Source organism: Brienomyrus brachyistius, chromosome 10 (assembly GCF_023856365.1).
Source record: "Brienomyrus brachyistius isolate T26 chromosome 10, BBRACH_0.4, whole genome shotgun sequence".
In the NCBI taxonomy this organism is placed as follows: domain Eukaryota; kingdom Metazoa; phylum Chordata; class Actinopteri; order Osteoglossiformes; family Mormyridae; genus Brienomyrus; species Brienomyrus brachyistius.
The window spans coordinates 19,420,203-19,445,030 of record NC_064542.1 but is presented as its reverse complement, the minus strand read 5'-3'; the positions used below and the strand labels follow the sequence as shown (position 1 = coordinate 19,445,030).

At 43.2% G+C, this 24,828-nt stretch overlaps 2 protein-coding genes, 3 non-coding genes and 1 pseudogene across 6 annotated transcripts; 4 read left to right on the top strand and 2 right to left on the bottom strand.

Moving 5' to 3' along the window:
- On the bottom strand, window positions 1-8,036 carry tm4sf5 (transmembrane 4 L six family member 5). The gene is made up of 5 exons (XM_049029553.1): window positions 7,689-8,036; window positions 4,636-4,716; window positions 3,993-4,138; window positions 3,352-3,541; window positions 1-3,050 (listed from the first exon to the last, which is right to left on the bottom strand). The coding sequence occupies exons 1-5, from the start codon at window positions 7,860-7,862 to the stop codon at window positions 3,033-3,035; spliced, it is 609 nt and encodes a 202-aa protein (XP_048885510.1). The 5' UTR covers window positions 7,863-8,036; the 3' UTR covers window positions 1-3,032.
- A 3,266-nt stretch (window positions 8,037-11,302) lies between these two features.
- LOC125751253 (U2 spliceosomal RNA) lies at window positions 11,303-11,493 on the top strand. The gene has a single exon (XR_007400576.1). It is a non-coding gene; the product is annotated as a U2 spliceosomal RNA (small nuclear RNA).
- A 1,392-nt stretch (window positions 11,494-12,885) lies between these two features.
- On the top strand, window positions 12,886-13,049 carry LOC125751249 (U1 spliceosomal RNA). Its single transcript, XR_007400572.1, has one exon. It is a non-coding gene; the product is annotated as a U1 spliceosomal RNA (small nuclear RNA).
- A 483-nt stretch (window positions 13,050-13,532) lies between these two features.
- Window positions 13,533-13,605, top strand: trnam-cau (transfer RNA methionine (anticodon CAU)). Its single transcript has one exon. It is a non-coding gene; the product is annotated as a tRNA-Met (tRNA).
- Window positions 13,606-13,746: 141 nt separating this feature from the next.
- LOC125751254 (U2 spliceosomal RNA) lies at window positions 13,747-13,918 on the top strand (annotated as a pseudogene).
- A 5,531-nt stretch (window positions 13,919-19,449) lies between these two features.
- Window positions 19,450-22,711, bottom strand: LOC125751054 (uncharacterized). 2 transcript variants are annotated; one of them, XM_049029522.1, is made up of 5 exons: window positions 22,548-22,711; window positions 21,448-21,611; window positions 20,962-21,324; window positions 20,648-20,838; window positions 19,450-20,546 (listed from the first exon to the last, which is right to left on the bottom strand). In XM_049029522.1, the coding sequence occupies exons 2-5, from the start codon at window positions 21,601-21,603 to the stop codon at window positions 19,613-19,615; spliced, it is 1,644 nt and encodes a 547-aa protein (XP_048885479.1). In that variant the 5' UTR covers window positions 21,604-21,611; window positions 22,548-22,711; the 3' UTR covers window positions 19,450-19,612. The 2 variants fall into 2 exon arrangements, with proteins under 2 accessions (XP_048885479.1, XP_048885478.1); XM_049029521.1 differs by having other exon boundaries at window positions 21,448-22,711.
- Between the last annotated feature and the right edge of the window lie 2,117 nt (window positions 22,712-24,828).

Sequence of the window (24,828 nt, the reverse complement as noted above, 5' to 3'; positions counted from 1 at the left end):
TCAAAATCCCCAAACGCTTATTGCTTATTGAATGTATGTCACATAGCACATCTCAAGGCACCCAAAGCAATTTCCATCATATTTGAAGTACAGCACAGTGTCAGATCAGCTTTCCCTGTTGGTCTCCCATCTAAGTACTAGCTAAGCCCAAACCTGCTTAGCTTCAGATGGATTATCTAGTTAAAATTGCAGGGTGTATGGCTGCTAACTAATGCTTTTTTTTGAGACTGTAGTATGAAAAAGTATCTTCTCCTGTCCATATTAAGGCATGATTTGGATCAGCCATCTGAATACTTTGTAACTGATCAGGCCTAACCCAGTATAAATGTGATTGACTCTGGTTACCGCCATCAGAGGGAACTTACAAATTGTAGAGGCACGTCATGCCATGATTAAAAGGAATTACTAAAGAAGTTATCTTAAAAACGGTCTAGTAACGGTTAATTCTAAGACTGCAGGGCATCACAGCCTGCAATCAGAACCATATTGAGCAAATGAGTCAATTTTAGAAAATCTTCTCATAAGAGGTTGGGCTGCTAAAATGTCTCCAAGAACAAGGCGTCAGACGTAGCAAAGAAACCTTTAACAGTATACAGACATCTGCTGGTCTCTCTCACTCTCTCTCGGCAAAGTTAGACGAATGGGCAATATAGTGGCTACAACGTGGAAAGTATTGCTTACTTAAGTGCTCATCTCAAGTTTGTCAAAAACCACAAGAGATCTACAGAGTGGGGAAAATACTTGTGCTTGAAATGGGTCAAGTTATGTGCAGCAAAACAGAATGTTCATGCACGACAGCAGTGGGTCGTTATTTATGGTTGAAAACGTGCCTGAAGTCTGAGACAAAATATTAGGTCTGCTTTAGCATGGTTGAAGAATTGATGAACTAAAAAAAAATAATAAAAGTTTTAGTCCTAGCCAAAGTCGAAATCTATCCCTATTAAAATGCTGTGGCCAAGGTCTGAAACACACAGTTCACATTTATGTGAACCTATGAATGAGGAGGCGGTGCTGAAGGAGGCGGGTCTAGACGCAGCCATTGCTACAGAAAGGTACGTGATGACCGTGCTGTGAGATGAGCTGGGGTAGCTATCTGTCCCTGGGCTGCTGGGAAGCCGCCGGGATGCCCAGACGAGACACAGCTGCTTGATGCAGTACTCATCATCCACTCAGGTTATACCTGCTAATCCGTGACTCTGTTTAGAAGCTGGGAAATGGGAAATGTGGGCAAGGGGTTGCCCACAGTGAGAGTAACCTCACTTAGATGAGTAAAATTACACCGAAAGCTGAACTACTCTGAGGTTACTCTGCCTGGCGTTTGTCTGTCTATATACAGCCATGAAAAGGCATTCAAGTAACGCTTTGCCCCTTGGATGTTTTTACACTCCTCCACTAAACCTGTTACTCCAGTTATTGCATCAATAACTTCTTTTTCATGCAGGGAAACATGATTAAATAAAGAATATCAACATTTTACTATTTGTTCACGTTCACATTTTGTGTAATGCTCAGCTTTTGGTTGACGAACGTTCAGTGTCAAAACATGCAAAAATGCAGAAAATAATTTTCGCGGCAGCATATATTATTCTTGGTCAGTAAGGGTCAAATTTTATGCAACACAAGTGTGATGGAGTGGAGCCTGCCAGATGGGTGGAGCCTGCCAGATGGGTGGAGCCTGCCAGATGGGTGGAGCCTGCCAGATGGGGGGAGCCTTTATATCACAGTCCTCCATTCTCTCTGCCTGCTATTCTCTCTCTCCCATTGTACATTCATTCTGTTTTGTCATTTTTTCCCTCTCCATTCTTCCGTTTCACGAGAAGCGGCTGCCTAGAGCAATATGAGGCAATGGAGGTTGTCAGTACAGCGCTAACCCTATCACCCTCGCCTCGGTGTACACACTGTCACAGCATTAGTGAGACTCTCACCCTGAACCCACATCGCATCACACGCAGGCGTAGCTTTGTGCAGAAGTCGCAAGGAACAAGCTGTTAAACTGTGAAATGCATCACGGTTAGTTTTGTTCTTGCTAAGTGGGTAAAAACAGTCCTGCTCAGAGACGCGATGATGGAAGAAGAAACACCACAATCGAAAATCCAATAGATTGTGCTGTTCTTTTGCATGGTTTTATTTTTGGAATGTAAAATGAAAGCTCACTGGACTAAGGCTGACCTTGCCGGTCTCAACAATAAAATGAAATTTTGATACAATTTTTGACGAGATACATAAAAATCTTAAAATGCACTTGAAAATTGCCAATTGGAAACAGAATGAAAAGGCAGCTGCTGAACATATAATGTGAGGGAACAATGTTGTAATTTTGTTGAAATGGAAGTTACCAGGTTGCTAAATTGCCCGTAGGTGTGCATGCGTGAGTGAATGGTGTGTGAGTGAATGGTGTGTGGGTGTGCCCTGCGATGGGCTGGCCCCCCATCCTGGGTTGTTCCCTGCCTCGTGCCCATTGATTCCAGGATAGGCTCCGGACCCCCCGCGACCCAGTAGGATAAGCGGTTTGGAAAATGGATGGATGGATAGTTGGATGGATGGATGGATGGATGGATGGATGGATGGAAGTTACCAGCAATGTCTGACTGCAGATACACGAATTTGAATTTAGTGATTAATTGTCATTGTTGACACACCACAGCACACAACGACAAAATGTGCATTTAACCCATATGTGACAATGTGACATAGCAGAGGGGCAGCTAATTCAGCGCCCGGGGAGCAGTGCTTGGGGGTGGTACCTAGCTCAGGGTACCTCAGTGGTGCCTTGCTGGTCGGGGATTCAAACCTGGAATCTTTCAATTACAAGTGCGTGTCCCTAACTATCAAGCCACCACTGCTCACATAGAGAGCTAAAACATTTTTCCTCAGTAAGTTAATTACAGGTCAACAGTGCTTTCTAATGTAGAGCATGTTGGTACCCAAAACTCGCGGACGTCAACATCAAACAATCACGAGGATGCTGAATCTTATTCAGTATGGACATGGGGTGATGGCAGAGAAATCCACCTCTCTCACACCTGGGCCTGTCAGAGTCCCTCATCGTCCTGAAAGAGAGGAAAGTGCCACATTCATTGCTGATACTAGAGAGCTGCTTTTGTCGCAGATCATCAGCGAGCTGCCAGCGTTCACCTGCAGGACCAAACCGTTTCCGTGGACTCAAACAACAAACCTCATTATCAGTGTCTGCATTATTGTAAGACTCAGTATTCAAATATTTGCTTTTAAAATGGCTTAAGCTGTTAACTCGATACATAGTAAAGTTGTAACAGGTAAGTTCCGTGGTGGATGAAGCGTGAACTGTGCCATGCGGTTATGGTTATGTTGACGTTGAGATGCAAAACCGACCTCCTTGCCGCTGCTGCGACAGTCTCCGCAGAGGCATCCCATGCAGCCGTTAATCACCTGGATGCCACACAGGATTAGCTGCAACAGGCCCAAGCACAGCAAGATGGAGAAGAGGACGATGTGCCACAGCACGATGTTTTGTGGTTCCACGCACTGCGTCCACAACTCCTTGTTCGTCAGATAACTCTCGCTGACGGGGGAGGGGGGCAAGGCAGGACACGGGAAGAAGAGAGAGTGGGGCAATGGAGGAAGAATGGGTGGGGCACAGTGCGGGGGGTGGGGCACAGTGCGGGGGGTGGGGGGGGGGGGGGTCAAGTGAGACAAAAGGGGAAAGAGCAGCTGATTAGAATCAGGAAGGAGCAACTGAGGCCAGGCCACTCATGTTGTGCAATTGCATTGCATCACTGCCAGCATCTCCTATGGCAAACTATGGCACAGCAGACCAGAGATGCATGAGTCAGCAGTTTAACCGGCCCTACGCTTGTGGGCAAGAATTGATGGCACTAGTCTGCCACCTGCAGCTGAAATGAGGGAACTGCACTGGACACATTCTGAGAGAGCGACTTAAAATTGGCAAGTGCAATAATTCCCACAAGCAGCTGCTTTACAGCTAGAGCAAGAATGTGGTCATTCGTGTTTACTTTTTGGGAAGGTTCTCAAAGGGGTACTGCCACTTGTTGTCCTCCAGCTTACACTTTGGTCCAATGGCCAGGCCGGCTGAAGAGACACTGGTGCAGTATACCGCCCCTGCCAAGCCAAATGCCGAGCAGAACACAGAGTTCAGCATCTATGGGTGAGAACACACACACATGCTAGTGCTGCTGTCATAGGATAATCACACTAAGGATTACATCTGTCACACAGATATCACTCCGGCTCAAAGGGCTCAAACTTATTGTGGCAGTTTTCTTCCCGAACCTCTTCTGATATATTTCATCACAGTACAGCGCAATAATAAAATATTATTATTATTACACTGTTATAGTATAGACTGTCTGTGTATACATTTTTGTTATAAATCACATGCTGTATTAAAGCAAGAGTCAAGACATTCCAGCAAATAAACAAATGTATGTGAACGTGAGAGTAAAACAGAAATAATACAAGTCAGTAACATGGTATTAACTTATTCTAGTAATATTCACAATACCCCTCTTTAATCTTAATACCGTTGCCTCCCTGTGTTTGCTGTACTAATAGACCTAAAAGCTTAAACAAAGCAGGGGGGAGGGTGAAGCCCGGAAGTTTAAGTCAGTTTTATCAAAGCTGGAAATGCAGACTCACCCTACACCGGTTTTGACAGCAGCCTTTCCCACAGCAACCTTTTCCACCAGCTCTGATAGCTGAGCAGCTGGGACACAGCATCTGAGCAATAAACCAGACAAACAAACGTTCCATAAACCTACCAGACCAGGATCTTACCCTGGAGGTCTCCCTAAAACAACAGAATTTGGTTTATTCAAGCAGGCATTTGCATCATAATGCACTGAAAGGGGGCAGGTTGCATGGGTTGTATGAGTCTCCTCTGGGAAAATCTGTCGTCTTGTGCTTTACCTTAATGGTTTTAATGGAGGTATTTTGTAAGGTTTTTGCATGGCAATCCACCAGGAATCCACTGCACACAGAACACCACCAATCATAACCATGCAGCTAGTCGGTCGTCATGGTTTCCTCACCGATGGCCCTGAAGCCACCTGTCAGGAATGTTGAGTGGTTGATAAGTGGGTTTGTCCACCCCAGCTCAGCTTAAACCCCACACTGGGGAGAAAGTAAAAGGTACGCAAGTTTCTCATGATTTCTCTGCCTTTCTCAATGATAGAAAACATAGTGGATTGGGTGGGGCAGGGGTGAGGTTTGCCTCGTATCAGGCTCACCTGTGATGCAGGACCCCGTGCCCTGCTTGGGGTGAAAAGGGTGCTTTCCCTATAATTGCTGATCATAACCATATCAGTTCAATGGCTCTTGTACATTTCCCCATATTCCCCAAATAAACCTCCAGGGGTATTTGCTTATTCGCTCATCACCCACGCTATGAAGGACTTGGAAATATGTTTTCAGTCATTACAACAACAACAACAAATTTATTTTTGTATAGCGCAGTATCACGACATTACATCGTCTCAAAGCGCTTTACAGCATCCTCACCCAAAGCCCCCAGTGAGTAAGCCATAGGCGACAGTGGCAAGGAAAAACTCCCTGGAAGGCAGAAACCTTGGGAGGGACCAGACTCAAAGGGGGAGCCCATTCTCCAGGGGCCGGCAGGGAGAGTCAAATAGGAGAGATGGCTAAGTGCCAAGTCACACTGTCCAAATCATAAGATGTAGAAGATGACAGGCAGGCAGAACGGCGAGCTAGATGCAGGGATGTCATTGGTAGTGGCGACGTCACATGTAGCAGGGTGTGCTGGACATCTTATAAGATCACATTAAAAGACTGACATATCCTCATCGTGCTAGCTGAGCTAAGATGAGGCGCGTGCCGATGTAAAGATTTGATACAGTCTCTGTTGAGTCAGGAGAAAAGGCTATTTACACTGACACACACAGATCAAGCTGTTTGTACAAGGGTTCTCTGATTAGATTAAGGGTGTGATAAAACTGTACTTTGAACCCTGAAATGAATTTTCTGCTCATACATATTGCCCATATTCAGGAACCAAACGGGGGAAAAAACACTGAGATTGATGCAGGACTAGAGTTATAATGGATGAATGTGCATGCCAACCCCCGTGGGAAGAAATGAGGAAACATGCCCCCTTTGAAAATATACCACCCCCCCCCCCATCCATCCTTTCATGTCCTAAGCAGGGTCACAGGGGGTTCGAGCCTCAGAAACTGGAATGGTGCAATGCAGGAAATATTGTTCTGCGTTAACATCACTCACATAAAGGTATGTCAGGGCTGTGGACTCCAGACCATGCAACTGACCTCCCACCCGCTTGGCAAATTTTCTCGTGGAGGACCTTTCCTAAAGATTTCACCACAACCATCTCCCTTGAAATATTTTTACAACTTAGCCACCCTTAAGAGGGAACCAGAAATTTTGGAAGTGCACAGAATTTTGATTTAGAACTGCTGGAAATACAGTATGCTGATTCATTCATTAAAAAGAAAATTGTGGTGAACATAAAGTCGTTGTCAAAGTCATCAATACATCAATCCAACAGGTGGCATCCGTTTCATTAAGGGACCCAGGTTCACTGCTATGATGTCTGTCCTCATGCTGTTCATCAAATGCAGGGTTGAGGTGCAAAAATACTGCATGTAGAAATGTAGGTCTTCATGAATGTGTTTATTTCATCATAGTAAGGACAGTTGCGAGGTGTTTAAGCAGTAACAGGCATTAGGTTAGATCCCTCACTGGTCCACAGCTACTTCTGAAGTTGTGTTTGTTGCCTGGCAAAAGTCTCAACATGCAATACGCTCTGGTAAAGCATGAAGCTATTTCATCAGAACCTAATAAGCAGACATATCAGCATCGCTACAGTTTTGGAATCTAACAAATATCCCATGGATACTAACATACTCCATGTTCATGTTTTGGTTGATAAGGTGATCTGCTTTTGTAATACAAGCCCAACGAGAGTAGTGGAATGTGATATAATAGCTTTATTACCAGTGAACCAGTATTGTAATTAACGCATGCACCACACACCAGTTTGTTGGGTCGTATCAATTCTACAAGGGCACGAACCATGCCTGACAATTAAACCGACATCTGAGAGACGAGAGCCGCCCCCACCCGGGGTTCTTTAAGCCAGAAGCTGTCGCAACAGTGAACAAAGTACCTTCCGTGTAAATGTGAGCTGCCAAAGATCAAGGCGGAAGTTCAGTGGAAATTAAACGTTTGTGCTCCTGAACTTCTTAACATACAGAAAAGGTGTTAATAACAGATGGGCTTCTCTGCTGTTTGATATAAAAGAAGCTCTCACATCATCCACTACCATGATTACCTATTTCAAATTTAATGCTAATATATCCCATCCCACAACATGGGGGAGTCACTGGATTTTTCTAACAAAAAACACATATGTCTCATATATTTGGCCCATAGCTGATCGACTAGCTTTCTAGTCCTGCAAGCCAGAACCTGTCCAATCCCCCTTCAGTCATCATTCTCTTACACTGTGCCAAGAACAACAATGGGAAACTATGCAATTTTGTGTCATACTCTTTGGAAAATGTACTTTAAATTTAAATGAAATGTACTTTTAAATTAACTTTCCTGTAATTAAAATTCAGTTGGTTCAGTCTGTTTTAACACTTTACCAGCCCCTCCTGACCCAGCTCCCGAACCCCCGTACCGCTCGCTGAAGTAGCGCTGGTGTCAGTACTCACAAAGAGTCCTCCTCCGATCAAGCCGCCCATCAGCCACACTTGTAGAGAGATGTTGCCGCTTTCCACACTGTCCCCATTGGGGAAGAAGAGAAGCAGGTTAGCGATCATGCAGGCAAACGCCGAAGGCAGCAATATGAGGCCCACCAGTCGGGCACACTTCCCTGTGCAGCACATTATCCTCTCGCTCTAGCCTCCGCACAGTCAAACGCTAAGGACACCCAGTAAACCTCCTCTGTAGCTACAGCCCACACAGATAGACTGGTGGGTGCCCTTTGGTAGCTGTGCTTTGGCTTTGCCGATAACGCCGTTCGTGGTTTGCTGGCTTCTTTTTGGGCTAAGGGGCGGGGAGTTACGGGCAAACAGAGTCATCTGTGCTACAGCATCGATCGGTAATGGGTAAACATGGCAATGCTGACGTACAGTGCGAAGATAACAGAGAAATGAGGCAGCCCTCCCAGAGCCCCTGCCAAATCTCATGCCCCTTTGCAGTCTACTCTGTCACTCTGCAAAGAATCACACCCTTTATGTGTTTATTCCACAATTTCAGTGGGCAAAAATCAATATTTATGGCTTTATGACTGCTATTGCCATAAAGTGTACAGCTGTCGATTAGTCACGTGTTGTGGCTGAGAAATCAGAGGGCCTTGTTGATAAGATATTTCTAGTTGTTAGCAACTGTTTGTTTGGGGTGGCAGTGCAGTTTCATATGAAACTGCATATGACTTTCACCCTACAACCTTTGTGAATCTCCTATGCTTATTTGGCATCAAAGTCACAATTCATTTTATCCAAAACAATGGAGGATCAATTAAATTCAATGCTATAAAGCATACGGGACTAAAGGGACACAAAATGAGATGGCCAGCGACACTGGATGGTCAGACAGAGAAAAAGAGGTGGGAGGTACGGATCCTTAACAAACCCAACTTACTGTCGTGGTCCTGGCAGTGTGAGAATTGCATGCGCATAACTTGCAGTAATATCACACATCCCTACTGAACAAATTTGGTATTGCAACACTGCACTGTCCTTTTGTCTGTAGTCTGTACATATGACCTGGCTTTCTTGGGCTAGATTGAATTGGGCAGAATGAATTTTAACTGTCATTACATTTTAAAGACACTGCACACAAAGGCACACAATAGTATTCAGAATGTTTTTTTCTCGTCCCTCTGACAATATTCTATTTTGAATATATTCAGGGCACTCATCCTCAGACAGACAGACCTCACTTTAATACTAACTGTGTAATATTAGACTGCATAGTCCTGTGACCAAAGTTGACCATACTGCTCCCAAGATGTTTGGTGGTACTGCTTTTCGCATGCATGAAACTTTTTAAACACCTTTTTAAACTCCTCTCTCAGGTTCCACCTCACCCCGTGTCGTGCTCTCTCCTTGGTCGGAGCTCATCGCCAACCGCAACACTTACAGTATTTGGAAGAGTCAGCGACAATATCTAGATATTTACATGCCAAATATCTGGCAGGAATTCGCAATGTATCAGCAGCTCCATCAGGTTACGTCTTTCAACAGCCCCCAGATAGCGATCTTTTCCACCGAAAGGTAAACTAGATCTAAAAGACTCCCTATTTCCTCAGCTATTCACAATGGGCACACGATTTATAGATATCTAGTACCAAAGTACAAGAAGATGGCTGTGCGCCGACACTCCCCGTCCAACCTGACGGCGCTTGAGAGGTTCTGCAAAGAGGAATAGGAGACGCAGCCCAATGATAGGCGTGCCAAGCTTGTACCATCACACTCGAAAAGACTTGAGGCTGTAATTGCTGCCAAAGGTGCTTCAGACCCAGGACACGGTGGAGAGATTATCTCTCTCTGGGCTCATTATGTGACCAGACACTTCACATGGAAAAAAATCTGCAGAGTTTTAGAGTATCGGTAGCAGTGATGTTGCAGATGCTCCGCATTCTTCAGTTTCATCCAAACCACATGGTATTTAACCACTACTTTTACTTTTAAAATAATAAAGAAAGCATATACAAATTTTAATTGTTCTCCCCGTGTCGTTGTCTTCCCGGCCATTCATTCATTTATTTATTCAGTTATTTATTTGCTGAGAGTTTTTGAGAATTACGGTGTTCCCTGAACCTCGTTTGCATCATTCGTGTTATTGGTTCATTTGGCGAAGAGCAGCCGGACGAGTCCGCGCTTCCGGAGAGCGGGAGTTAATGTCAAGCCGAACTGCACTAAGGGGCCGCAATCAGCGTATTACCACTGAACCGGGGCTCTGCTGGGTGCGCTTTGGCTATTATGCGACAGGTAAGGTTTAAAGAAGCTTTTTCGTTGATATTATGTTACGGTTATCATTATCCGTTTTAATCAAGAGATTAAATTTTGCACTGTGGAGTTATTTCTTAATTTGCTGTTGCGTTCATCGGTGGTTTGCAAACTTTCGGTATCTGACGCTCAAAATGACAAATTGCCCAAATCAAATGCTTTGATGGCGAAATAATTGAAAAATATTTTTCTATGGGGAGAAATCCGCACGTTTTCCCACTTTTCGTTTGAGGATTAATTTAGATGCCAAATATGGTTCGCAAGCGATAGCGGCCTTGTCAGCGGCGTGTAGTCTCTCGTTAGGCCTCGTACGGCGCGGACTGCAAAGGTGGCCTCGTATTAAGTTCCTGACAGTGATCATAGACGTGTGACTGCGCTGGTATATGCTTTTAATAGTAATTATTAATTATGATCATGAATCAATCTCCGTTTGAGAATAGACCGGTTTCCCTTGGGTCCGTGGTACGCGCGCCCCCCCAAAGGAATAGATTACAGGTGGGGGGGCTGACACTTTCACCCATGTCTGGTGAGGCCCAGTTAATTGTCTGTTTGTGTCGTCATTGAGGTTTGTTTGCAGCCAGAAAGATGGGCGTTGTCGAGCTCGTTAAAGGCCGTGGGCTTTATATCACTCTAAAAAACGACAAATCCAACAGTAAAGGGTTATTTTTATGGCTCATTAGTTTCGTGTGTCACTTTCTCCACAATAGCGGGTCAGCTACCCGACCGGGGCCTGTTCAAAGAAAGGCGTGCTTGGCATTCGGTATCCCTGCTACCCGGTGTTACTCGTAAAGGGGCCGTGGTGAGTTTTTTTTTCAGCGGGTTAAGACACCGAGGTGTGTAACATTTTAGGCGTGTTTTCAAGAAACATTTCTAAGCTTTCGAGAAATTGACAAACACGCAGGGAGATTTTTGCTAGACAGAATAAAGACAAATATGCTCCGTGTCTGTGTGCAGCTTTATTAAAGGTACATTGGGTCGCCTGTGTTATCCAGTCTTTGTCGTAGTCAGAGTAAACCTTTAATGTTTCAGAGGTACCTGTCTATAGATGTTCACATTTACAGGATGAGGTTTTGGTCGCGAGACCTTGACAATGGTTTAGAAACCGTGTTGCATTCTGGGATATACACGTCGTGGAGCAGGGTGGTTTTCCGCGAATGCCGGCTAGTTTCTTTGAATATTTCAGTTGTGTGGGAATGAGCGCATTTCGTGCTGGGCTTGGTGTTTCCGTCGGTCGCTGATGTGTTACGGAGCATTGCCGTGAAGGGGTTGTATGTGTCGGTGGTAAATCTGGATCTGGTCGTGAACGTGTAGGTATCGCTTCTCGGCCTTTTGGCTAAGATCAAGTGTAGTATCTGTTCTTATCAGTTTAATATCTGATACGTCCCCTATCTGGGGACCATATATTAAATTGATTTTTGGAACAGGGAGATGGAATAGGGGCTTGCTCCGTCCACTCCACGCATCGACCTGGTATTGCAGTATCTCCAGGAACGGTGCACCCCCTACCGGGGAAAATTGTTGTGGAAGAATAGATGTGGCAGGTTTCGGTTTTCTTGAGTAGTGATCGGTTCATTACTGGTGGCTGTTGCTTTACAGATTTTGTTTTATTTCTAGTATTGGAAACTTTGCCCTATATTTTTAGGTGTGCGCGAGTGTCGTGTTTGTTTCTTATATTTCCCTGTCGCCTTGCGAGAGCGTAAGAAAATTTAAGAAACAATAATATTGTTGTGTTATAATACGTTTTTCGCAGAGGCCGGTGTGTGTATTTGTATATTTTAGCTGTGTGTCAATGAGCCTAGAGGCGCTGACGTTCTCTGTGTTACAGAGCATTCTTACGAATGGGACATTTTAGTAGGAAGTACATCTGGGTCTGGGCAAGGGCCGCCGCGATTGTGACGTGCTCGGCGGCGTCGACGCTGAAAATGCCATGTGCGCGTTTGGCTTGTTGAGACAGCTGTTCTCGTAAATTAAAACGGAAATCACGAATAGATATTTAATATTTTACAAAAGTTTTCATTTTTATTACCATTTTGAAAATCGAACTAAATTGCAGAGATTTGCAATTAACTGAAAGTAAGAGTGACAACTATATTTCACCCTGTTCTTGGACCTTGAGTTTGACTCCTTTTGAGTTTTGCCTTTGTGTTCATGTCAGTACTTCCATGCTCCTCGCTTTCCATCGATGTCCAGATACCCTGTGGATTTTGCAGACAGCATAACCGCACTCATGCATAATTGGCTCCTTGATAGCGGTATTCTTGTGATGTACTCTTTGCCTCGCTAGTACGTTACTGTGTGAATCACGTCTGCCAAATGTACTCTTTGTGTGAAATGTGACAAAATAATCATTCTCCCCTGCATTTTACGTTACTTATTTAGAATACAATACCTTTGTCATTACACAAGTACAACTTTCACTGCGCAGATACGAGATTGCCGCTTCTATTATTGCCGGTGCTATTATTGATGATAAATTAAACGTAGAACGCAAAGATAAAAATGCCAGTAAGTAGCGAATTAAAGCAGCAGTACAAGTGCAGAATCAACGGTCTTGTCTTACAGTTTATGATACAATTTGAAGTCGGTGTTAGTTCATTTAAGATGAATTTCCTACCACGTGACTTTATGCTTTTGGTGACTCGGTACAGTTGTCTGTATGGTTGGTCGGTTTTTCAAATTATGAACCACGTGGCATTCTGGGAATTCTGACCAGCATGACAGCACGCAAAATGAAAACGAATCGCTTCCCGTGGCAGCAGAGAGAGCAAAGCGAAAGCCGTCTTGTTAAATCCTGATCAGAATGGCTGTAGGCTTAGAGCTGGCCGTATGAAAGGATAACCGTAAACTGAACATTTTTGCTGTGGAGTGTCGCGCCATCTCGGAGCCGAAGCAACTCATACTTACCTGGCAGGGGAGATACCATGATCAAGAAGGTGGTTCACCCAGGGCGAGGCTCAGCCATTGCACTCCGGTTGTGCTGACCCCTGCGAATTCCCCAAATGTGGGAATCTCGACTGCATAATTTCTGGTAGTGGGGGACTGCGTTCGCGCTCTCCCCTGATAAGTGGTATAACGACAGATGACAGAGACTGACGAGCAATGTGCTGTTTTCACTCTGTATATTATTCAGTTTGCCGCTAGGTGGTGATACTACTAGTCATTGTAATATTCCTTTGCAAATATACATTTGTACTAAAATATACATCTCCAAAATAGCATTGTGTGCTATATTCATTCATCTGGTATATCAGTTGATATTTCCCATACTGTATATTTTTTATGTGCCATAGCATAGCTGAAATGAATGGGTATGCTTATGTCTAATACATATGTTGTTGGTTTTATGCCTAAAATGAAATACACGAGCTGCTACCACTGTTATTTGAACTAAGGACTGTGGTGTCTACAGTTATATACATGTGTGCCGTATATTTGCTTCCAAATGGTTATTGCTGATGAAGGTAGATGTTGGTTACATTCGTGGTTTGGATTTGAGTTCGTGTGTTTCTCTTTAAAGGTTTTTGGCTCAGGCTAGATGTAGCTGCCTCGTTAGCGCAGTAGGTAGCGCGTCAGTCTCATAATCTGAAGGTCGTGAGTTCGATCCTCACACGGGGCAAGCCGATCTCCGTTTTGTTTTTTGTTTTAATTTAATTTTTAAAATAGCTATGCCAGATACCGATAATGTTTTGAAATGTTCTATTATGTTTTTATTTTAATGTTTGTGATGGTCATTTTGTATAATGTTTTTAAATTGTGTAGAACTTCTTCAATAAAGACCGGCGAGAAAATTTGTTCTTATCAGTTTCATATCTGATACGTCCTCTATCTGGGGACCATATAATTTTTTAGAACAGGGAGATTTAATAGGGGCTTGCTCCGTCCTCTCCACGCATCGACCTGGTATTACAGTACATCTAGCAACAGCCTATTGGGGAAAGTTGTTATTCAAGAGCAGATTTAACATGACGAGCTTTCTGTGACCTGACACCTATTCACAACTAGTGGCTGGTTTTCTGCAAGTTCGGTTTAAATCCTGTAGTGGCATTAACTTTGCCATATGTGCTTGTGAGTGCTGTGTTTGCTTCATCTGCTATGAATATGCGACAGTTTCCCTGTTTCAAGGGACTTCGCATTTGCTGTGATATATTTTTGTAGTCTGTGGCTCATTTTTCACTCTTTCTTGCCGGTGGGGGAGGAGGGGCAGATTCCCCGCATATAACAGCGCTGCTTGTCTTTTTCTTACTTTCGTGAAGTTTTCTGAAGTCTTGCGATTTCTCGTTGGTTTATAATGGAATTATATGCAATTCTATAATTCAGCCATAAGATGGCAGCAGTGACCCTATATATCATGTATACGCGGTGAAAAGGGCCTTCAGCAGAACATGGACTGGTACAGTCAAATCAGCATCGGGCCCAGTTAGTGCTGCCGGAATCCAGCGGCAGTGTCCGTCCTGTGAAGGAAACCTTAGTTCCCGGGAATGATTATTTTTCAGTGTCTCCAGTCTGTGCCACCTGCCTTAGCGATGTTTTTGCCCCTCCCACAGTGAGTGAACTTGGAAGTTTTTTTTTTTTTTTTTTATAAAAAAAAACAGTAATACATGGGATTCATAGTGGAGAAGTAATGATTTTGGAAGTCAGTGAGACTGAAAACTCTGTTTTGTATGTGATATTAGCTAATTAGGCTTCCTCTCAGTTACTTGTGCATTCTTAGGAGATCAGGTAGCATGCTGTCTTTTTTTTGTCCAAATCATTGTGTGCTTTGGTTGTTGCAAAATGCCAGGTACCTTCTGCCCAGGCACTCTCCACCCCACAGGCATCCTCCTCCACCAAGATGCCCTCCTCCATCCAGGCCTCTTCGATGCCCAGTCCTCCTCCACCTCAAGGTGCCCTTCATCAAAGCGCTCTCACACCAAGACGTTCTCCTCCAAGGCAACCTACACTACCCAGTCACTGTCCTCCTCTAAGACCTCCCCCCACCAGCTTACTCCTCTCAGGCACCCACCTTCAGATCTTCACCCAGCAAGGAGCCTTTGCCTCAGTGAAGCTGAAGGAGTCCACAGCCCTTTCTTGTATATGTAAACAGATAGTAATGCATAGTCTCATCACTATGTACAATGTGGTAATGTGCAGTGTGTACTCAACTACACATACATAACTATTTGCATAAACATGTGTATAAGTATAGTAATATTTTGATATGTCCCAGGTTGAGCTGGAGGGTTGGTTGCGTATATAATCTCTGTGACATCCACACAGCTGACCTCTCCAGGCTGAAGAATGACGCAGAGAGGGGGCTCTTCACCTCGGCCCAAATATACAGGGACAGCAAGGGCACATTCAGGAGGTGCTGGGTCATGAAATCAGACAGGATGAGGTTTTACCCTCCAGCACCCCCAGGATATGTTATTGCTGTGCCAACACCCGACCTGGGGGGCCAGGTGTGCTTCTCTTCAGAGAAGTAACCACTTTTTAATGTTGTATTTTTAGGATGAGTGTGGGTGTATTTATGAATTTTGTCCACGGATTATGGTTATGAGCAGGAGGGCTGGAAATGTTCCTGTGTGGCGCATGTAGGGGAATTAATGCACTAGCGTTGTGACTATAAGCTTGCTGTGGTTTGTTATCTTGATCTAAAAACACAGGTATTGTGGCTGTAAGCTTGCTGTGCTTTACACCTTGATTTTGGGCAGAATGGGGATTGAATTTGTAACATTCCGGTGTAGGTGTGTGTTGGTCCTCGGGAAGGGGCTGTAATCCGTGAAGTATTTAATAAATGATTTTTCTTCTACCCTGGTGTCCTTATTTGACTGGTATCCTTATTTGACTCCCAGTGTTACTAAATAAGGGTGGTGGCAGAAACACTGACAAAGCTGTCTTAGTGAGCGCACGTATTATGTTTCACAATGGGATCTTATGCTTAAAAACGATCACTATTTTATGTTATCACTTTTAAAACCTAACCGTTAATGTATTTGCTGGTCAAGACAAACATCCGCAATAGACTGCAAGGAGACCATCTTGCAGCCTGCATGCGGATCTCAATAAATGGGCCAGATGTTTCTGACTTCCCATATCAAGAGGATCTAGAAATGTTCTTCCAGAAGCGCAGAAAGATACACTGCAGCGACAAAAGCTGCACACTTTGTGGATTATTATTGTCATAAAAAAAATGCTCTGATGTTCAGTTGTATTGACTGTTGTCATTAAAAGAAACGCATGAAGACCATGAATCCTGTCTGTGTCTGTCTGCCCCCTGCCCCCCCCCCCCCCGTAACCCTAGGAGAAACACTGATATGTCTTTTTCTGAATAATACAGTCTCACTAACAAAAGACCATAAAGATGAGACTGTGTGCTGTTGAACTTTATTGGATCCAGGAGAACCATGGAGAGGAGCATCTCCAGAGGAAGGACCTGTATATGATGATGCTCATGATGTTGGGGAAACCTGGTGGGATAGTGCCAGCCATGGGACATGCCTTCGAGGCTCCATGTCCAAGGAAGTTGACCTCAGCTCAGATTCTAAGGCAGGCCTTCCTGCTGCAGAGGCCAGTAACGTGGAAGACTACAGGCAACAGATTCTCTCTACTGGCACAGTGTTGAAAATAGACTCCACCAGTTAAGTATGTACTACAAAACACAATTCAGTGTGTTCTTTTTAAAACAAAATATTTTTTTAGTTTAAAAGTACACACTGGTTAAACCTCTCTGGTTCAGGTTGCCTGAAAGTGCCGAAGATTCGGCACTTTCCTGAACCACAACCAAGAGCAAGGGCTGATTTGCCTGCTGAAATCAGTCCAAGAGACCATGACACGTGGGCCCCAGGCTCTCCATGGGCTCCTCACAGGTGAGGACGAAAGACACAATCTCTGAATGTTCATTTCCTATGCTGGTCAGAAGATGAGAGAAATACATTGGTGTTTTCAAAGGGCTGGAAAAAATATTTGGTGTCGTGTGTCATGCCCCGCTCGTCCGATCCTCCCGTGTGCCACGTCCCCTCATCTATCTCGTGTGGATTCCCCATGTTCACCAGCTGTTTCCTATTGCTGTCATTAGTTCTATGTATTTAGTCTGTATTTCCTTGAATCTTCATTGTCATGCTTGTCATATTGTTGTGGTTTTTCGTTCCCCGCCAATCAGGAGTCGGGAGCAGGGTTTGCCGCCTCCTCTCTGTGCTTGTCAATGACACTGCAATTACAAGCAACATGTTATGATTATGCCCTGTGATGGGCTGGCCCCCCATCCTGGGTTGTTCCCTGCCTCGTGCCCATTGATTCCGGGATAGGCTCCGGACCCCCCGCGACCCAATAGGATAAGCGGTTTGGAAAATGGATGGATGGATGGATGTTATGATTATTAACAAACAACCACTGCAAAAGATCAGCCTGAAATAGACAAGTAACATCTATAACGTTAGTATAAATATATTTAGAATAAAACTGCTTTTAGCAGATAAATAAAATGACACTTAAGCGTAAGTGAATATAAAGGTGAATGCAGTTTCATAGAATATGCTTGCTATTTGGCTCAAGCTAGCAGAACAGTGCATGCTCATACTGGCCAAGTGGTCTGACCACAGGCACTGCAACAGTGGTGGAAACCCTTTGGCACAGAGCAGTTTTTGAGCCTAGACCAGGGCAGTGGATGGGTGCAGCATTTGGCTGGTGGGTTTGGGGAAAGTTATCTATTTACTCTTTGTACATGCAGGCTTCTTTAATCACCACAGGTACTGCCTGTTGGCGACTTGCTAGATCATTGGGGTTCAGATCCCGGACTGCTGGTGCTGCCTTCTTTAGTTTACCTGGAATGTAGTGCAAATGTAGTTTAATATACTTAATGACATTACAATTTCCCTGAGCATGCAAGTTCAACCAGAAACCCCAACCCCACAACACGCATCAGAGGTAATTTTATAGAAATTTTACCAATTACAACATACTCTACATTTTGTATATATAACATAGAAGTAACAATATATATAAACCCACTAAATTATGTCCCACAAGAATCAATGCTGGTCCACCAGCATTAATCGGTCTAACCAGTAAACATCAACATGCACATCATGCAAGATTATAAAAAAAAAAGCAAAAGTACACCTTGCGCCCCATCCCACTTTGCAGTACATTTGTGGTGTTCAGATCCAGGAACAATGCAGCAAGCATACCAGTCATTTACATCACGATCAACCATGAATACCCTCATCAACTGCAATAATGCTAAAATAACCGCAGTTTAAAAGTGTGAGATTCCATCGTCAGAAACGAACACGTGACTGGAGCCTCAAATAGTAAGGATATAGTATCCAGTTACATTAACAAATACTAATCAAAAGTAATATTTGCGCGGTCGAAATCATGCTGATTTCTGCGTCTTTGAGCAAGCTCCAGAAATATTCCCCCTTAATGCTTTGCGGTCATGTCGCAAATAACCAAGGAGTTACTGTATGTTATAAGCACTTCTCTTACAAATATATTATCAAAGCCATTATTTCTGATGTTTTTACCGTCATCGAAAAGTGCGATTACATAGCATTTATTAATCGGGTTATTGCGCGAAATGGAATTAAAAAATCAAACAAAACAGACGCTGCCAGACGATTGGCCGTCTACAGTCGGCTAAGCCAATCAGATGAACTGTCTACAGTCCGTCTGTAGTGACTGTAGACTTTGCACTACTGTAGACTCGAGGAAGAGAATGTCACGTCCAGTCAAATTAGTGGGCGGGAGCTAGAGAACGCTGCATGCCTAATAGATAGTCTACGGTCAAATTCTGCCAGACGATTGGAAGTCTACAGTCAGCTAAGCCAATCAGATAGCCGAAATGTCTACAGTCCGTTTACAGTGACTGTAGACTTTGCACTACTGTAGACTCGAGGGAGATAATGTCACGTCTAATCAAATTAGTGTTAAAATAACGTAAGTCATATTAAGATTTCATTGGTGTCAGCATTTTTGGTATAGTGCGTTTTAATGTTCAAGAATTATCTTTGTTTTCAGAGGCGGTGACTGTTGCTCGCCATGATAGTGAAGAGCACGCCCAAATTACATCTGCTTAATCACGTGACTTTTTAAATTTCTTTAAAGAACAAGTAATCCGTGTAGTTCATGGCATTTAAGATCGTTGTAATGTTTAAGTACATTTAGATAATCAAATTCTATGTCATTCAATTTACTTGATAATAGGACTAATGCTTTGTCTTTTTTCTACATATCATTTACATCTGTCATTGTAAAGGCTCCTGTCACTATTGGCAGACAGATTTAACATTTGCGAAAAAATTTTTTGATAAATACTTTAATTGTTGCATTAAATAATTTACATTCCACAACTTGCTCTAACCGTAGCACTGACCACGTTATTAAATAAAGCTGGTGAAATCATATGCATGTAAATAAAGCACATACTTTATTAAAATATTCTATTTTTTAAAAATGAAAACTATTTACAATTTGTGAAAAAAAAAAAAAAAATACTGTTATTTACCTTTACAATAAATTCTTGACAACACCACAACACTACAGCTAAGGCAATTAACAAAAAACCCTGAACGTGGTTTAATAAACTATGTTCTAAAAAACTATTTACATTTGGCGATCTCCAAGGGGACAAGAGGAGCTACACCTCATTCCTGCAAGTCGTCGACAACAGAGGTAAAGTGTTCGTAACTAGCATACACTCTGCTGCTCAGACCTTTAGATGGAGACATCATTTTTACCGGACAGAAACTCTTTTTTTTGTACTTCTTGTGTCCCTGGGTCGGTTGGCCGCAGAGTGTACAAACAGGGAGATTTTGAATCCGTGACAGTTTCCCTCCAGCACCTGAGGGGGCTTCCTTCAGCTTACGCTTGTACTGCGTCGCTCTCGCCCAGGCTGAAGGACGGCCAGTGCTGTGGCTTGTGCTTACAGTCGTACAAGCGGGCATCATGGGCACAGATGGACAGACTGATGTGGGCAGAGCAACAGTCACAGGAGCTGACTGACTGGTGGGCGTTATGGGCCTAATGGGGGGGCCAGCAAACACAGGAATCACGAGAGCTGACTGACTGGCGAGCATTATGGGCTGTGTGGAGGGGCCAGCAATCAGAGGAGCTGCTGTAGATGCAGAGAGGGAGGTCACAGGTCTGGTGATGGTAGAAGTGGGCGGGGTTTGTCTCAGCGGTGCCGACAGTGATGGTTGAGACTGGGAGAGTGGCATCACCACATCTGTCCTTCCCTTTAACACCTTTGTGCCTGCTGTGCTGGGTGTGGGCACATATTCCATCGGGGGTAGTCTGGTGCAGGGAGGACCACTGTCGGCCTCGGCCAGCTGGATGGCATGGCGCAAGAGACGCGCAGAGGGAATCTCTCTTTGAGGAGGTGGTGCCTTGAACGTCTGCTTCGATGCTGAGACGATCCCTCCGGGTTCCACTAAAGGCATAAGGAGCGTGGTGTAGAGGTCCATGCATCGAAGGTACCCTTCAGCGTGATACTCCTGTATCTGCCGCCACACCTTGACCACGGTGTTTCCTTCTGTCTGGTGCCTCAGAAGACGCATGACATTCCTGTCCACACCGCGCCTGTAAGCAGAGGCACCGGCAATATTTTGAGCTGAAATTGAGCTACTGCTTTTAAAGGTTTTTAAATAAACACACACACAAACAATGTGCTGTATACTCACTTGGTGGTAAGAATGGCAGGAAACAGAGCTCGATGAGCCTCGCTAAGTTGTGACAAAATAGCAGGATCCCATGCGAGCCACCGACCGATGGTGCCACCATCTCCCCTCCTGGCCGCCTTCGTACACGGTCCACAACACAGGACCTCCGTCAGCATTGTGTACCAGTTGGACACATCGCAGATTTGACGTACCTGAAGTGCATATTTAAAGGCAAAACAGAGGCATGTGATGCACTGTGCTCCTATTTGTATATTTCAATAAACAGTAACAAATATTCCACTTTATTACAATAACTGAATTAAGTGAATTAATACCCGGTGGTGAAAGCCAGACTTGTAGAGGTGAACATTCTGTCCTGCTCCCACACACGCTTCACCTCGGGGACACTTCAGGGAGCATCTCCACACTCCAACAGGACGCCACACAAAGACGCGGCTGCGGAAGAAGAGGTCCGGGTTTGGCAGAGAACCCCTGACGTAGCCAGGACACTCTGGTGGGTAAAACCACATGCGGTCTGATTTCATCACCCGTCGCCTCTTCAGGTGTCCAGTGTGGTCTCTGTAGATTTGAACGGGTGTGAACATCCCTCTTTCGGTGTCCTCTTTGAGCCAGGAAATGTCGGCTGATGGGATGCCGTTGGGGTTTTCCCACAGACGCACCCAACCCTCTAGGTCCACCTGCAACACACAAAAATATTTAGCTATTATTGTGTAATTGGTTATGTTAAAACATGCACTGAAAAACATGTAATTGAAAACCACTTGTTTACGTTGATTAAATATAATGTGATTATTACTTACAGGAGAGTCAGTCAGAGGTGATTCTGTGGGATAGTCATGACTCTGAGCTGTGGAAGGGCACTCGGTCAGCTGGCTAGTGGACTCGGGCGTCTTCTGCCGTACAGTGGCCTCGGACCGCTTTGGCCGGACAGCAGACTCGAGCCTCTTGGTCTCCATTAACCGGTCTAACCAGTAAAGATCGACATGGACATCATACAAGATTATTTTAAAAAACAAAACATTTTATTTTTCCAGAGATTCGATGCCCTTACCTCGTTTTCAATAAAGAGTATGGTAAGGGACATTTTCTCCAAGTGCATCTTGTGCCCCACCCCTCTTACCGTACGTGTGTGGTGTTCAGACCCAGGAACAATGCAGCAAGCATAACAGTCATTTACATCACGATCAACCATGAATAGGCTCATCAACTGCAATAATGCCAAATTAACCGCAGTTTAAAAGTGCGAGATTCCATCGTCAGAAACGAACACGTACGTGACTGAAGCCTTAAATATTAAGGATATAGTATCCAGTTACACTAACAAACACTAATCAAAAGTAATATTTGCGCGATCGAAATCATGTCGATTTTGCCTAACGTTTGCGAGTTTCTGCGGTCTTTAGGCATGCTCCAGAAATATTCCCCTTTAATACTTAACCAAGGAGTTACTGTATATTACGAGCACTTCTCTTACAAATGTATCACCAAAGCTATTATTTCTGATGTTTTTACCGTCATCGAAAAGTGCGTTTATATTTATTACTCGGGTTATAGCGCGTAATAAGATTATAAAATCAAACATAAAACCGACGCTGCCCTGCTGCTTATTCCGTCATATGCAATGCTGTGTATACAGTTTATTCTGTGCATCCCGCTTATACGATTTATTCTTTCGCCCTAAACGGGTTCTGGTGTTATTGTAACAATTATTATTCTGTGCTTCACTGGTATTTTAAAATGTAATCCGGATATTACTGCATGACCTAGGTCGCTTAATCGCTTAATTCATACGCCGATCTCAGTCGGATTCTTGCGTTTACATGGCATTTGAGTTACTGACCATACACCGATCATAATTATTAATTGGAAAAGATAAGGGGAAGATTCATTTTACACTTACCGTAGGTAAATCTAAAAATCCACAGGAAGAAGTTTACCGTACAGAAAATCTACTTTCTTCAGTCAGTTGAAAACGCCGCTCATGTAGAAAAGTTGCTTAGAAAATAAAATTATTCTACGATTTCTCAGTCATTTATTAGCGGCGGCCAAATGCTGAGTGGAATGTCCACGACCAAACAAATTAGTGGGCGGGAGCAAGAGAAAGCTGCATGCCTAATAGGTAGTCTACGGTCAAATTCTGCCAGACGATTGGCCGTCTACAGTCGGCTAAGATAATCAGTTGACTGAACTGTCTATAGTCAGACTTGAGGAAGAGAATGTCACGTCCAGTCAAATTAGTGGGCGGGAGCTAGAGAACGCTGCATGCCTAATAGGTAGTCTACAGTCAAATTCTGCCAGACGATTGGCCGTCTACAGTCGGCTAAGCCAATCAGATAGCCGAAATGTCTACAGTCCGTCTACAGTGACTGTAGACTTTGTACTACTGTAGACTCGAGGAAGAGAATGTCATGTCCAATCAAATTAGTGTTAAAATAACGTAAGTCATTAGGATTTTTAATGTTCAAGAATAATCTTTGTTTTCAGAGGCGGTGACTGTTGCTCGCCATGATAGTGAAGAGCACGCCCAAATTACATCTGCTTAATCACGTGACTTTTTAAATTTCTTTAAAGAACAAGTAATCCATGTAGTTCATGGCATTTAAGACAGTTGTAATGTTTAAGTACATTTAGATAATCAAATTCTATGTCATTCAATTTACTTGATAACAGGAGTACTGATTTTTGAATTATATTTGAACAAGCAAATGCTGTCAAATTTGCTCCGTAACAATGTTACTGTGTCAGTGAATCAATCTAGGAATCAATAAATTATTCAAAGTATATGGGTGTAATGCTTTGTCTTTTTTCTAAGTCATTTACATCTGTCACTGTAAAAGCTCCTGTCACTATTGGCAGACAGATTGACTTTTCTTTTGCAACATGTACAAAAGTATGTTATTGTCCTTACCTCACATACTGAGTAACATTTTTGATAAATACTTTAATTGTTGCATTCAATTATTGACATTCCACAACTTGCTCTAACCGTAGCACTGACCACGTTATTAAATAAAGCTGGTGAAATCATATGCATGTAAATAAAGCACATACTTTATTAAAATATTCTATTATTTATTAAAAATGAAAAGTCAAAATGAAAACTATTTACAATTTGTAAAAAAAAAAAAAAAAGAAATACTGTTATTTACCTTTACCATAAATTCTTGACAACACCACAACACTACAGTTAAGGAAATTAACAAAAAACCCTGAACGTGGTTTAATAAACTATGTTCTAAAAAACTACTTGCATTTGGCGATCTCCAAGGGGACAAGAGGAGCTACACCTCATTCCTGCAAGTCGTCGACAACGGGGGTGCGCCGTACGGTATCGCATTTCATAAGCGATATGATTGGTGGGGGGTCTACGGATGATAATGGGTGTGTATGCTTAGAGAAAATGGGCGTGTTTAGTTTTAGGATGTCTGGAATAATTATCGCCTTGGTTTCTGGTTATTCATTCCAATTCATAAATGATGATGGGCGTGTCGGTTTGAGGATGTCTGGAATAATTATCGCCTTGGTTTCTGGTTATTCATTCCAATTCATAAATGATGATGGGCGTGTACGCTTAGAGGAAATGGGCGTGTCGGTTTGAGGATGTCTAGAATAATTATCGCCTTGGTTTCTGGTTATTCATTCTTTCTAGCATTTCTGCATTAATAGTATGTTTTATCATACACTTGGCACTCTCTGAATCTGAAATCTCTGCTACTGTTTTTTGGTAGTAATTACTTAAGTAAAGGTATTATATAATTAAAGTATATAATTAATTTTTATATATGTATATATGTATATATATATATATATATATATATATATATATATATATATAAATAAACTTTATGTCATGCATTATCTGTTGATAAAGCTGAACTATTAACAAACTTTAATTGACATGTGTCACTCCTGTTACTTGTGACCGTTTTCTTTGTGTTTTCAACAGAGAATTATGAGGCAGCGACGGGGGCAAACCAAAGGACTACCAGGAATACACATGGCCAAGGTTGAGCAGCATCTGGTTGAGTGTTCTCTTGCAAGAAACTTTTGTATGATTTGGTAAAGTGCTTTCTAATACACAGTAACTCTGGTGTCGTTCTTAAACGATGTTGTCAAATAAAGCATGCTTTATTGTTATTTATTGACATTGTGTGGGCGCAAAATCACAGTAATAAAGTTCA

What these genes read in the sequence shown, in the direction of transcription:
- LOC125751054 (XM_049029521.1), bottom strand. Translation starts at nt 21,603, where the DNA reads ATGGAGACCAAGAGGCTCGAGTCTGCTGTCCGGCCAAAGCGGTCCGAG. An exon ending in AGTCTGGCTTTCACCACCGG is followed by an intron (nt 20,839 to 20,961) that starts GTATTAATTCAC and finishes TATGCACTTCAG; the next exon opens with GTACGTCAAATCTGCGATGT. An exon ending in CCTGCCATTCTTACCACCAA is followed by an intron (nt 20,547 to 20,647) that starts GTGAGTATACAG and finishes CTCTGCTTACAG; the next exon opens with GCGCGGTGTGGACAGGAATG.
- tm4sf5 (XM_049029553.1), bottom strand. Translation starts at nt 7,862, where the DNA reads ATGTGCTGCACAGGGAAGTGTGCCCGACTGGTGGGCCTCATATTGCTG. An exon ending in TGATCGGAGGAGGACTCTTT is followed by an intron (nt 4,717 to 7,688) that starts GTGAGTACTGAC and finishes TTTATTGCTCAG; the next exon opens with ATGCTGTGTCCCAGCTGCTC. An exon ending in GCTGTCAAAACCGGTGTAGG is followed by an intron (nt 4,139 to 4,635) that starts GTGAGTCTGCAT and finishes TCTCACCCATAG; the next exon opens with ATGCTGAACTCTGTGTTCTG.